At 49.2% G+C, this 12,369-nt stretch overlaps 2 protein-coding genes across 2 annotated transcripts in view; both read right to left on the reverse strand.

The window, feature by feature from the left end:
* SMC3 (structural maintenance of chromosomes 3) overlaps nucleotides 1–7,581 on the reverse strand; it is a 41,830-nt gene extending 34,249 nt beyond the window's left edge. The window contains exon 1 of the mRNA XM_035898972.1: nucleotides 7,486–7,581. Coding sequence (XP_035754865.1) covers nucleotides 7,486–7,581 — 96 coding nt within the window. The remainder of the gene's footprint in view (nucleotides 1–7,485) is intronic.
* A 172-nt stretch (nucleotides 7,582–7,753) lies between these two features.
* The window catches only part of DUSP5 (dual specificity phosphatase 5), a 20,103-nt gene continuing 15,487 nt past the window's right edge, over nucleotides 7,754–12,369 (reverse strand). Inside the window, exons 3-4 of the mRNA XM_009643477.2 lie at nucleotides 11,442–11,661; nucleotides 7,754–9,275 (exon numbers count right to left, since the gene is read on the reverse strand). Of these exons, the coding sequence (XP_009641772.1) occupies nucleotides 8,875–9,275; nucleotides 11,442–11,661 (621 nt within the window). The 3' untranslated portion in view covers nucleotides 7,754–8,874. The remainder of the gene's footprint in view (nucleotides 9,276–11,441; nucleotides 11,662–12,369) is intronic.

The following is a 12,369-nucleotide window of genomic DNA, read 5'->3' on the forward strand; positions in this document are numbered from 1 at the left end:
TAAATCATAAGGGAAGGTGATCTCTGAAGACCTGCTTAATCCCAAACGCCGGGTGAAGGATCACCAGCTCAGACAGCAGCGTGAGCCTGGGAGATCCGGAGGTGAATTAACAAGAGTCAATTTTACTTCCAAAGAATCCTGTTGCGTTCAAGCGAGCAATAAACGCGATCTTGGCAGTAAGAGAGCCATGCAGACATATATATATATACACACACACATATATATATATGCATCCCATCTGTGGGACAGGCTGCTTGCTCTGAAGCTGTGTCTGCAGAAAGATTGATTATTTGCTGTGGTGAAAGAGTGGGTATGGGGCCGAGGGGAAGTGGCAGTGGCTGTCCCAGCCCCGGAGGTGTTGCTGGCTGGATGATATCATTGACCAAAGGGATATTTTGCAACCCATTCCCAGCTGTGCCAGGATCCAGACTGACCGAGGGCCACAGAGACTCCCTGGGGGAACTGGCGGGGGGATGCAGAGAAGTGGCCGAATGTCTGCGCTCAGCACACATTGGGAGCCAGGCTGCGGGGCAAGGGGCAGGGAGAGCTCGCGTGGGTCTGCAACCCAGACCGCCTCATTTCAGGGCAGCTTTTTCCGTCTCTGTGGTTGGTACAAAAAAAAAGTTGCATTGGCAAAGATGCCAGATTGGACATTTGACTTCCACAGAGCATCCTGAAATACTGAAAAATCCCTCTCCTCCCGCCTCTGTTCCTCATTAGCACCCTGGAAGGAGGTGGCTGTGGTAAGTTAGTAATTAGATTAGAACAAAAATCATGATTTTGGCTGACCGCATCCACCCAGCAAAGTAACATACATCCAAACTGACACATCACATCAGAATTGCATTGCCTGGATTTTATTCCCTCTTTGCGCCATCCGTTTGCAGCCTACGGATCCACAAACAAATGTGATTTTCTAACCAGGGCACCAAAAGCAGCCCCAGAAAAAGGCAGGCTCCTTTCTGCGAGGCATTTTCACACTAAGGCAGGTGAGCTGCTGGCCTTATGGCATCTGACCAGCTTCCACAAGCTGCAGCAACTTCACCTGACACCGGGTGGCCTCCCCTAAGTGTGACATTTCCTCCTGTCCTTTGAAGATCAAAGGACAGCAAAGATAACTTCCAGCTTTATCATGGAAACTAAAACCACTACCCCAGGGATTATCTTGGACCTCCCTCCAGCTCAGCATTAGCGCTCAGCATTTCCCAGGCTCTTCCCAGGCTGAGCCCAGGGGCAGCAGGACATCCTTCTCCTATCACACCCAAGCTGGCAGGCTTCACTCGTGCAGCTTTTGACAGTTCGGTCCAGATCATGGGCATCTTTTTTATCTTTTCCAGCCCTCCAACGAAGTGTCTTGCTGTTTATTTTACATGATCTCCCCTTGCCCTGGCCCACTGCACCTGCAGTCTCCCCTGGCGTCCTTGGCTTCCTCCTGGAGGGGGGCTGAAGAGAAGGAAATGGGAAGAGAAACTGAGAAATGGAGATGGGAACGCTGTCTGAAGCCTCTTGGCAGCCTCCCCTGCTGTCTGCAGACATCCTCCACTGGTCCGGATGACCCTTCCCCAGCATCCTGCAAGCCCGGGCATCAAGGAGGGCTGTAGCCAGTTATGCAGACGCCTTGTGCTTCCTCCTCCCTCCCCACGCACGCTGTGGCCCGAGGTGTATCCCCATCAGATGTCACATTCAAGTCCAGAAAAGCTCCTCGCAGCTTTGGTAATCAGAACTGCCAGGAGCCACTCTAGCACTTAGTAGCACAGGGAACAACATACCCACCCCTTCCCCCCACCAGTGGCCCCCGACGAATTTTCTTGAGCATATCTGCCTGCGTCTGTCACGCTGACTGCCAGAAAACCAGCTGCTGCTCCTCACAGCTGGATTTAGTAAACTCAACCATGTCAATGCTTTAGCGCTCGGTAGCACACAGATCTCTTGCCACCCACCCAGGGCTCCCATCGCCTGCTTCCTGGCAGAGCGGCTGCTCTGCCCCACAGTGGTTGTATGAAAGCTCTGCCCGGTTGTTGTTTTTAACTAAGTCAAACGTTGTATCTTGGGGGCAAAAGAAAAAAAAAATCACCAACCAACAAACTCTCTCTTGTAACATGGAACATATGGCCTCGCAAGCATAGTACAATAAATACATCATGAAGCACAGTACAATAAATACGTCATGGTAATGAGATTTTCCTCTTAGGATACTCTTTGTCCATGGGTCTAATGTGCATTGCAAACATATGAAAAAAGCTTTCTGCCTTTCTCAGAATGAGATCAATATCATTATCCCTGATGCAAGGCAGGGTGCAGAGACATACGGTTAAGCCTGCGAGAAACATTTAGAGAGAAATTCAGGTCCACTCTAGCAGCAAAATGCTTCTTGCGTGAGCAAAGCCACATCAGCAAAGCTCTGCTTTGTACCAACAGAGCAGAAACATCCTCTTCAGGAGAAATGAGCTGTGCTGAGGAAAAACAGTTTTGCTGCTACAATCTTTTTTCTATATACTCAAGAGATCTGTCTGGTCAGCCCGGTCAGTCCAGGTCTCGCTCACTTCCTTCATGCTTTTGACAAATGTGGCTGTGCCAGCAGGAGGGGACAGAGCAGCCGCACCGCTTGCCCTGGGAAGCCAAGGGCAGAGCCCACAATCAATCCCAGGCTGCCTGACCCCCCGGGCTCTCCGTTAGCCACAGTAATTACTCAGAGCAACATGAACATTGCTAGGGAGACCGTGGGTTGAAAGCATCTCTAGGAGATGAACACGCACAGTTCTGCCCCATCGCTGTTAGAAACCTGCTTCATCTGGGCCAGGCTTTTGGGGCCCAGCCGAATGGCAGTTAATGGTCATGCTAGAATTTGTGTCAATTGATTTTCCAGTTAACTTGACTTAACATGATTGGAGGTATTAGAGCAGAGAGGATTTACCCGTTGTTCCAGTTTGAGTCCTGTAGACCTCATATTCCATTTCAGTGCAGCATCCAGTTTAGTCCCAATTAGAACAAACAGTTCCTTAAAATAAAGATTTAACGTAAAGATTCATCTGGGGCCAGATCTGAAGCCCATTGTGTTTGGGAGCTGTCCTCCCCACTGAAGGCGATAGGTTTTGGATCAGGGCCTGGAGGCAGCTTGCAATGTATGGGCAATTTAATAACGAGAGATGACTCACTATCAAACGCTGTCTGCTTTACAAAGGAGCCTCAGAAATGGAGTATCTGTGTGACAGAAATAAACCACTATTCACACACACACACAAAAAGAGAGCCCATGAGAAATTACATTATCTCTTCACTTGGGAGACTTACGCCTCGTCCGATGAACGCTTACTCATGTGAGTAACTTTACCAACATGAGTAGCTCAGTAAAACCCCAGCCTGCAAAAATGGTTATGCCAAAGGGGGTTGAGGTCTTTATCTGTTTGCCTGTCATTTCTGAGTGTCTAACAGTCCCAGCAGATCAGACAATTTTATGTGCTGCCTGTCCTGAAATCCTAGTCGTGACCGCAGCGAGCCTGGGCTGGGGCAGAGACCCCTGTGTCGCGTACCTTTGGATTTACGCTACAGGTGTTTCCCACCTCTGCTCAGGTACCGCATGCCCAGTGGGTCCCATGGATCCCATGCCTGCTTGTCTCCTAGAGGTGCTTTCCACCCACGGTCTCCCTAGCGTGGGTCCTATTCTGGCATAGGGAAAAAAAATCCCTGACAGAAATATGAGAGTCCTAGGGCAATGCTGCCCCTTTGGGGCTTTGTGCTTCTTTCTCCCTTTCTATGGACGACAGTCACTCCTGGTCTTGAGTGACTGGCTGTCTGGGTTGGTTTGGTGTCTGTACAGTTCCTAGCACAACGGGGCCTGCTAGGATTCTCAGGAATTACAAACAACAGGCAGTGACTCCCATGGGGTAGGCTAGTACTTGAAAGGGATTATCTAGAGGCCATAAATCCTCTTTCATAACTAGACAAAGCTGGAAGAAGTGCTGAGCATTTCACCTATAACCACAGAAGCCATTTCTCTCTTTAACCTTTACATTCCCTGCAGGTGTTCATAGGCAGGATGCATAGGGATGCAGCACCGCTGCTAATAGAAAAACGAACCCATTTGGTAAGCCTTACTTAGATGTCAGAGTACTTTGAATTTTGGAGCTGAAATAAACAGATTGAAGTAACCCCACAGTCTATAATGCAATGGTAAAACAAAGTAGGGCTTTACAACTGAGGCCCCGGTGTCAGAACTTCATTTGATTGTCTCTGATGACTCAACCTATTTCACAAGCTATTTTCATATGCCTTATTTAGCGAACTTACTCATGTCTCGGTAAAAGCCTAAGATGTGATAAAGCCAAGGAACCGTAATGTGTGGTACTGGTAACACCTCCCACGCCAAAAAAAAAAAAAATCCTACTTCCATATTTATGTGGCTCTGCAAATTGGTTCCTGCCTTTTTCTCCCCGGAGAGTGAGCTGGAAGCGTGTCTCCTCTCCAATTAGCATGAAGCTGTGAAAAGTGGAGATGGAGGGTCAAATTCACCATGCCTGGAGCCTCACTTTACTTTTGCCACATTACAGGCACATTTGGACCTTTGACTTCCCAGCAAGGCAAGTGTTGTTTTTAGCATCCAAATAAAAACGCCGGCAGAATACCTTGTTCATTCATGCTTTGTCTCCTGAAAAAAGAAGCTCACCACCAGAAGGCAAGATGCTAAGAAGAGCTACCTACCTTGTGTTGCTCAGGGACCAGGGATGGGCACTTCAGTATAAACTCCCCATGGAGCAGGTGAATTTTACCTGGGTTTTACTGGTCAGGGTGTAATTTCTGCCTTTTGGAGAGTCCTTTAATCAGAGAAGCAGGAGGAGAAGCCTGGGTAACCAGGATAGGCTGCAAATCACACCAGCAAATATATAGACTAAAAGAACACATAGGGACACTTAAGGACAACACCCACCCATCCACCCCCACCCCAGATCTCTTCACAACCATGCAACCATGTAAAGACATGTATTTCTTTTGTGGCAGTTCTTTTGAAGAGTTTGTTTGTCTTGGAGGCAGAAATGAAAGGCAGCCCTTGCAAAGCAGAGACAGCACTTATGCTTGCGGCATGACTGTTCTTTGCAAGCCTGAAAGCAAGGGACCAAAAGTTACGTGGCACAAGCCTGCTTCAGTCCCACAGCAGGGCCTGAAACAGCTCCCAAGGGACACCAAGGAGTCCAGGACACAAGGGTACACTATCAGGAGTGTTACTGAAGAGAGCCGCTCATGTCCCAGGGCAGCCCTGAACCAGCACTTCCATGGGCAGCAGAACCTGCAAAATCCCCTTTTCTATGACATTTCCTTCTTTGGATTCAGGTATCATAAGGGGTAAGCTCTAATCAAAGTTTTGCCTAGGGGTACAGCATTCCTGGCATTTTTCCCTCACTTGCATTTTCTGATGTCTGGAAGCATCCTGCTATAGCCTTCCCCTTGCTGTTACAGCTACTTAGGGCTCTACTTCCCATCAGAACGTTGTTTTTGAGATCCCTATTCCTGCATCAAGCTTAGCTGGCAGATGAACACAAGCACATTGAACCAGCCAGGTCAGCCCCCATCCCTCAGCTCTGACATTACCCACACACCTGAGCTGAACTTCCATCCCTAGGAGTGAGCTCCCCAAACCCAAGCTCATCTTGGCTATAAAAGCCCCCTAAATCTTCCATCCTACCCAACCTAGTCAATTTGCTTAGCACACAAGCCACAAAACACTGTCAGAGCTGTTCCTTTCCCTGGGAATGGAGGTAGCTCTTGTGTGCTGGCAGCTGGAAGCAGAGAACCTGCCCTACCCCTACAGGTTCAGACTCGCACAGCCCATCTCCCAGGTAGGTGACATCCTGATTTGTCACACTCACTTTCACACATTGGTGCTTGGGCTCTCAGGTCCTCCCTGGCCATGCGAGCAGCTTGGCCAGGGAGGGAGGAGAGCATGTACTCTCACCCCAGAGCCCTGAAGTTGGATGGCTGTGATGTCCCCTCAGAAAGGTGGGATCTGCCAAGCTGGCCAAGGGAGGAGCGGAGCTGGGGACAGAAGTCTTCCATTAGCACTGAAACAGCAAAGCAGGCGCCAGCACAAGCATGGGAGCACATCCCTCTGGGAGGCAGCATTTACCTCCTGCTCTGCTCTGGATGCCGGGGCTTCCTTCAGCCTGCGGGGAGGAGATGTGGGTTGGGACCAGCCAAGCAGAGGGGAATGGTGCCCTGGGGAGGAGCACAAACCTCAGGCTCCTGTGCCCAGGCATGACAACCACCCCTTTCCAGGCTTCTGCAGGGTTCTGGCCCTCCATCCTTGCTGAATCCCAGCCCAACATCTCCCCCTGCCAACACTATCCACCAACACTCTGTGAAAAAGCCCAGGATCAGAGTCCCTCTCCAAAATCAGAGCAGCTCCCTTCCCTCTCTGCTAAATACCTTGTTCCTCCACCTGGCCCATGATCTTTTCCAGCTGCTGTGGTCGAATCTGCCAAGGCCAGCGGTCCCTCCACTAACCCCTTCAGCCTGTTGGCCCATGCTCTGCAGGTTCCCGTGGCAAACATCATCAGCTCTGCAGAGGACTTCAACTTCCCCATCCTTGAGAAACAAAGCTGGTCATTCCCCCAGAAGGGCTTTTATGCTGTTTTAACAAGAGCTGTTGGCTGCTCTGTTTCTGTCAAGGTTGTAGGTCTTTGTGGTCAGGACATTGCCCCTCTTGCTAAGCCTACCAGCCTTTCTGCTCTGGAGGGGCTCATGGGAGCAGAGGAGCATTTTCGCTGCAACTGGCCATGGGTTTCAAGAGAACACTCTCCAGAGCAATCAGATCTCTTAGAAAATTATTGGTCTGCTCTTGTTAGATCACCTGCCTCACCTCCTCAGCTGTTCGTTCCCATGTTCAGGTTACCCAGAGCCCAGGCAAGGCTGCTGCCATGTCCCCCAACACAGGGAAGAAATCAAAGGCTCATCTCCAGTGACAGCTTCTTACCTGTGAGATTGGCTTCCCAGGGGAAGGATGTTACAAATAGACAAACCCCAGAGAGCACAGATGCTTCACAACTCAACCAGACATCAACCATAAATTTTTCAACTTGATAACTTGAAAATGCCGACTGTAAGTGTGCTGCAGTGATGAGCCAGGAAGAACATAAAAACTTCCAGCTGAAAAGGGGTATGAAATGGCTCAGAGATGCTGGCACTTCAAATCACTTTTTTTCATTAAAAAAAAAAAAAAAAAGTGAAAAGATGAGCATTACTCACATGCCCTGGTCCTTTGCGTGACGTGACACTCGCTATGGGCCACACATGAGGGGCCAGGGCACGCAGCATCCCATGGCATGTGCTCAGGAAGGAAGCGGGGGCCGTGCCTACTTCAGATTTTCATCTTCAGCAAGATGGCAAAGCTTGTATAAAACATGTGTGAATCAAAACAGAAGTGCCTGCCTGGCTGCTGGGAAGTGACGCCACCGTGACTCATGTCATTCTGTTTAAAACAATCCTCCCCCTCACCTTCTCCCCTCCCGAGAGCTGCACCTTGGAGGCTTTCAGCAGAGTCCAGGGATGCTTACCCTCCGCTTCTACCTCCTTACGCCACTTTTGGGCCATGGAGTTTTTCTCAGGTCACTGAGCTTTTGCCAAAGCACTCTTGCAGCTCACTCCAAGTACAACAAACAGCTTTCTTTTCCTGGCTTTTTTTTTTTTTTCCTTTATTATTTTTTTACACTCCATAAAAAAACCCGTTGCAGGGTTTGGTTTTTTTTTTTTTCACATTCACGAGATCTCCTGGAAATTATTGCCATTTCCCACACATACTACATACGAAAAACTCCCTGCAGACACAGAAGCCAATGCAAGCCAGAGAAAAAACAGTTTTTGCGGACAAAGGCTGGCTAGAGGTGACCACATGCACTAAGCAAGCCACGTAACACTGAACAAGACCACTTGACCACACATGATACACATCGGGAACACTTGGGAAGGGATGGAGGAAGAGTTGGCTTGGAGCCGAGCTTGTCAGGGGTTTGGTTTTTTTTTTTTTTTTTTTTTTTTGGTGTAAAATCCAGCAGTTAACAGTGTTATCTGATGGGAAGTAACTCTGATGAGGATTGTGGAGACATTCAAGTATTCTAGGGCTGTTCTTAAATAACAGATGGGAGGATAATAGCTCAGCAGGTAGCCTGATGGCTTCGGTTAAGTGCCCTGCTTTAGTTGAAAGCACATCCAGTACAAAGGCAAACGCAGAAGTACAGGAAATGCCACACCTGAATGGATCCAGGGTCTGGTGTTGTATCCAGTTACACTGTGGTCAATACCTGACGCAGGAGAGGGGGATTTTCACCTGGTTGTGCAACAGTGTCCTGGGAAAAGAGCTCCCTCTGGCCACCCCAGCCCTGTGCTCCCTGAAACATGAGGCAGGAGGGGGGAGGAGGAAAGCCAGAGAAAAAGCAGAACGAATATTCACTCCCACCACCTCTGTGGTTTCGAAGGTGGTGCTTTTCGTTTTGCTTTCTTCCCCGCTGCTGCTGTTTATTGCTTGAGACTTTAAATAAGGGTCTTTTCAAAAATAAGAAGGGAAGGAGATGGGAACTGAGAACATACTAAATGGATTTCTCATTGCTCCCCAGGAATCTGGAAATACAGTAGTGGGTGCACATTCTGTGGATAAAAATCTAAAAAAAGCACTTTTTTTTTAAAAAAGGACAACAAAAGTTTGGAAAACCTGCCACACTTAGAGCGCTTGCGTCTTACAGTCACAGCATACGGAAAGTATGACCCACGACAACCACTCCATCTCAGACTAAGTCGATGAGGTTTCTCTATTGCACGTTCATGAAATGTTCTTGTTGGGGTCACAGTTCGGATCAGAGGACCGCACCAGCTCCGGTCTCCCCAAGGTGTTCAGCAAGACGAAGATGCCGTCATTGGGCTGAGTTTCAGCTGGTGGACGGGAGAGTGGATGGGCACAGAACTCAACACTGAGGTAGGAAAGGCAAAACACGAGCCTTCAAAGTTTTTGCCTAACGTCAGTTCCTCTGCAAAGAAAGATGCGGCTTCTCTTTTGCACGAGGCGACGGGGGGGCTGGGAGTGGAAGACAAGATCTCTGACTCGTATTGTAGCAACTGGCCCATGAAACCAAAGTTTGGTGAGATCAGGCTCCGGCGCTGCTTGATATAATCGAAGGCTTCCTCCAGACGGAGCTTCTTTGTCTTCATGAGATACGCCATGCAGATGGTGGGAGAGCGTGAAATGCCCGCTTCGCAGTGCACCAGGATCTTGCCCCCGGTTCGCCTGACATAATCTAGGGGAAAAAAGTCATTGCAGACGTCAGTTGTCTTTGGCAATAGGGAGGACACAGCACCCAGCATTGGAAGTGGAGCATGGCACACAGCCAGTCCACCAGCAAGGAGAGGCTTGCTCTTCTGTTGGGTACTAAGGGTAACATGGAGATTAAAAGGGGGACAAAATCCAGCCTGAGATGGAGCTGAGCTGCGGATGACACTTGGTTTCAGAATCTGTGGATCCTGATTTGGTTCTTCCTGCATTTTTTAGGAAAGTCCTTCCCTGCCTACTTCCCATGTGCCTATTTCTCTTTTGGAACAACTGACTTTGCAGAGCATGGCAAGGAAGAGACCAGGTATCTGGCCAATGCTTGTGTTTGCTGTACCTGCATTTCTCTGCCTGCGGCTACAAGTGCTGACCCAAGCCCAGCCTGGCCAGCCCTCCCACCGTTAGGTCTTTCAAAAGCCTCAGGGCTGCCTTCCTCTCATCAGCTTTGCTAGAAAAACAGGACTTTTCTTTAAAGTCCGATCCTAACTCCCTGCTTGGCCAGTTAGCAGCGATCGGTGGTACCAGGCGCTGAGCCCTTGGTGGGTGCCCTTGGGTGGAAAGGCTGAGCTCACTCCCTGGGGCCTCACCACAAAGCACACAAGGACTGGTAGGCAGTTGCTAATTACAGCCTGGTTAAAAGATGCTTGGGCTTAAGTCAGGATATAAAAGGCTTATGCAAAGCACCCATTTTACACAACAGGAGCCACTGTGGTTACTCACACAACACAATGATTGTTATTAGATTAAAGAGAATGTGCTTAAAATAAGCCCTTTCCACACAAAAATACGGTTCAAAAATAGACGTTCTCTGCTCTATTGCCTTGAGCAATATGTTCAAGCTCCAATTTATGGATAACTGAGCTGAGTGTAGTACTCATTGAAACAACACAGAGCTGAGCAAGTTATCATTTGCCTGTCTTCGATTGTCTGCTGGGGGACTGGTGCCACCACGACCAGTTATATTTAACTACCACACAAAATAAGGAAGACATGGATTTGAGTCATCACCAGCATCTACACCACACGCCCCATTTTAAAAGAAAGTGAAAACTAAAGTCATCCCCAAAATCTGGGAAATTTCCAAGTGACTCAACAACCATCAGAAGGGGCTGGGGATGGGACAGAAGAGTGCTGTGATTTAGCATTTCCCTGAAAGGTGTGAGAAGTCCCTTACCAGGAAGGGGAAGGGCTCAGAGGGCACCCTCAGATCAGGTTTTTTTGTAATTCTGCCTGCACCTTCAAAGGACTCAAACTCAGCTGAGCAATGAGTCCAGCGAGTCTGTAACTGGGGTTTTAACCCATTTCACTCTCGAATATTCCTGGAGAGCAACAGCACGGATTGCAACAGCACAGATTTCAACACCATTGCCACCCAGGCTCAGGCTGCTCCACTGAACCACCCAGTGCCTCTTGGGGAGGAGCCTCTCCCTTGCACTACCTGCAGGGCCGGTGTGCTGCTCACCTACACAGCCTAACCCAGGAAGATTCGGGAGGGCATGGCTCAAAGTTTTCTGAAAACATCCTCACTTTTTTTTGCATTGGGGTGCTTGATTAAAGGGTGAGATACCAGCATGATCAAAAGGAGAAATAGGAAGAGCTCTGTGATAAGGTGAGATGCTGGCCTTCTAAGACCTCGGCTTTGGAGTGTCTCAGCACAGCAAGGCAATAAGCTGACCCTTTTTCACCTGGCTTTTACTGGGTCTGGCATGCAAGTCCAAGGAACCAATATATTTTTTCCCCTTTACAAAAATCAATCGACTTTGGTGTTATTCAACCATACTTCTTTGCTCCCTGTCATGCTGAAGTTACACCTATGCTTGCTTTGAAAAGAAAATAAAGCCAACCAGCTCACTCGCCCCACCTGCCTGATGGCAGTCAAGGGGAGGCATTTTCCTTCCTTGGCTTCCCAGCCTGAAGAGAAGGTCAGAGACCTTGCTCTCAATGTCTGCCTGCCTTCCTTCCTTGCAGAAATCCCTCTGCCAGGAGAGATGCTGGGGAAGGAAGGGAGCTTAAACTTCTGCTTTGACATTTGGGAACATACAGAAAATAACGTGTCCTTCCCACCAATATATATTTTAAAATAAATGAATTTAAAAAAAACCCATGGAGATCTGGGAATTTGTTAATTTGGACCTACCGATGAAATCGATGGCTTCCTGGAAGTGTGAGCTGATGTCTGCCGTGTGACTGTCCTCCACCGGGATCCACTTGTAGCAGTACTGGTCTTTGAAGGACTCTGAGCTTTTCCTGGAGACGTTGAGCAGGGCCGTGATGTGCAGGTTGGCAAGAAACTCGCACTTGGAAGCGTGATAGGCACTACCAAGGTAGAGAAAAGGCAGGATTTCGACTGGGCCACCCTGGAAGAGAAGGACCAGAAACGTGTAATGCATTTTCAAGGTTATTTGAGTCCTGATACCTGAGACAGGGAGGCAAGGGAGCCTGCGTGGGTGCCCGCTCCCTCCCCTGCTGGTGTTTTTGGCCCCCAGTGCTGCCGGCCAGTGAATCACTGCAATGGCAAAGCCCACGCAGGAAAAAGGTTTTAATTTTCTTGTCCACATCTGTGAGGTGCAAAGTCAGATCCAGCCCACTCGCATGCAGGATGTTTCTGGCTTTCTTTAAAGCGCTGCCCCTTGGGAGGCACCCGAAATGCTTTCATGTGCAAGGCCCATTCCCTCTGAGGCTTTATCAAAATATGGGTGAGGTGGGGAGCCACATCCAAGCAGGGAGGAAGAGGAGGTTGGAGGAAGAGGCTGCTCTAGCTCAGCCCGGGGCTCAGCCCCTCTGCTCATACCTCCAAAGGTAAAGCAAAGCAAAAAAATCAGAGCAAGGCTCCCCGTCCTCCCGCACCTCCTTGGCACGCAGCACCCACCACGTCACTCGCCCCAAGATGTCACCTCGGTTCCTCCTTCCACAGCGCAAGCAAAGGCTGGGTGACGAGACCGTGAAAGAAAAAAAGCCACCGCCTGACACAAGGGTTTCAGAGATCGCAGGTAACTTTCCATGATGCACAAGAGCTGCTGCCAGCCCCTGGCTGCAAGAAACCGGCTTCCTGGCCCCCCTGAGCT

Source organism: Egretta garzetta, unplaced genomic scaffold, assembly GCF_000687185.1.
Source record: "Egretta garzetta isolate BGI_Z169 unplaced genomic scaffold, ASM68718v1 scaffold8, whole genome shotgun sequence".
Lineage (NCBI taxonomy): Eukaryota > Metazoa > Chordata > Aves > Pelecaniformes > Ardeidae > Egretta > Egretta garzetta.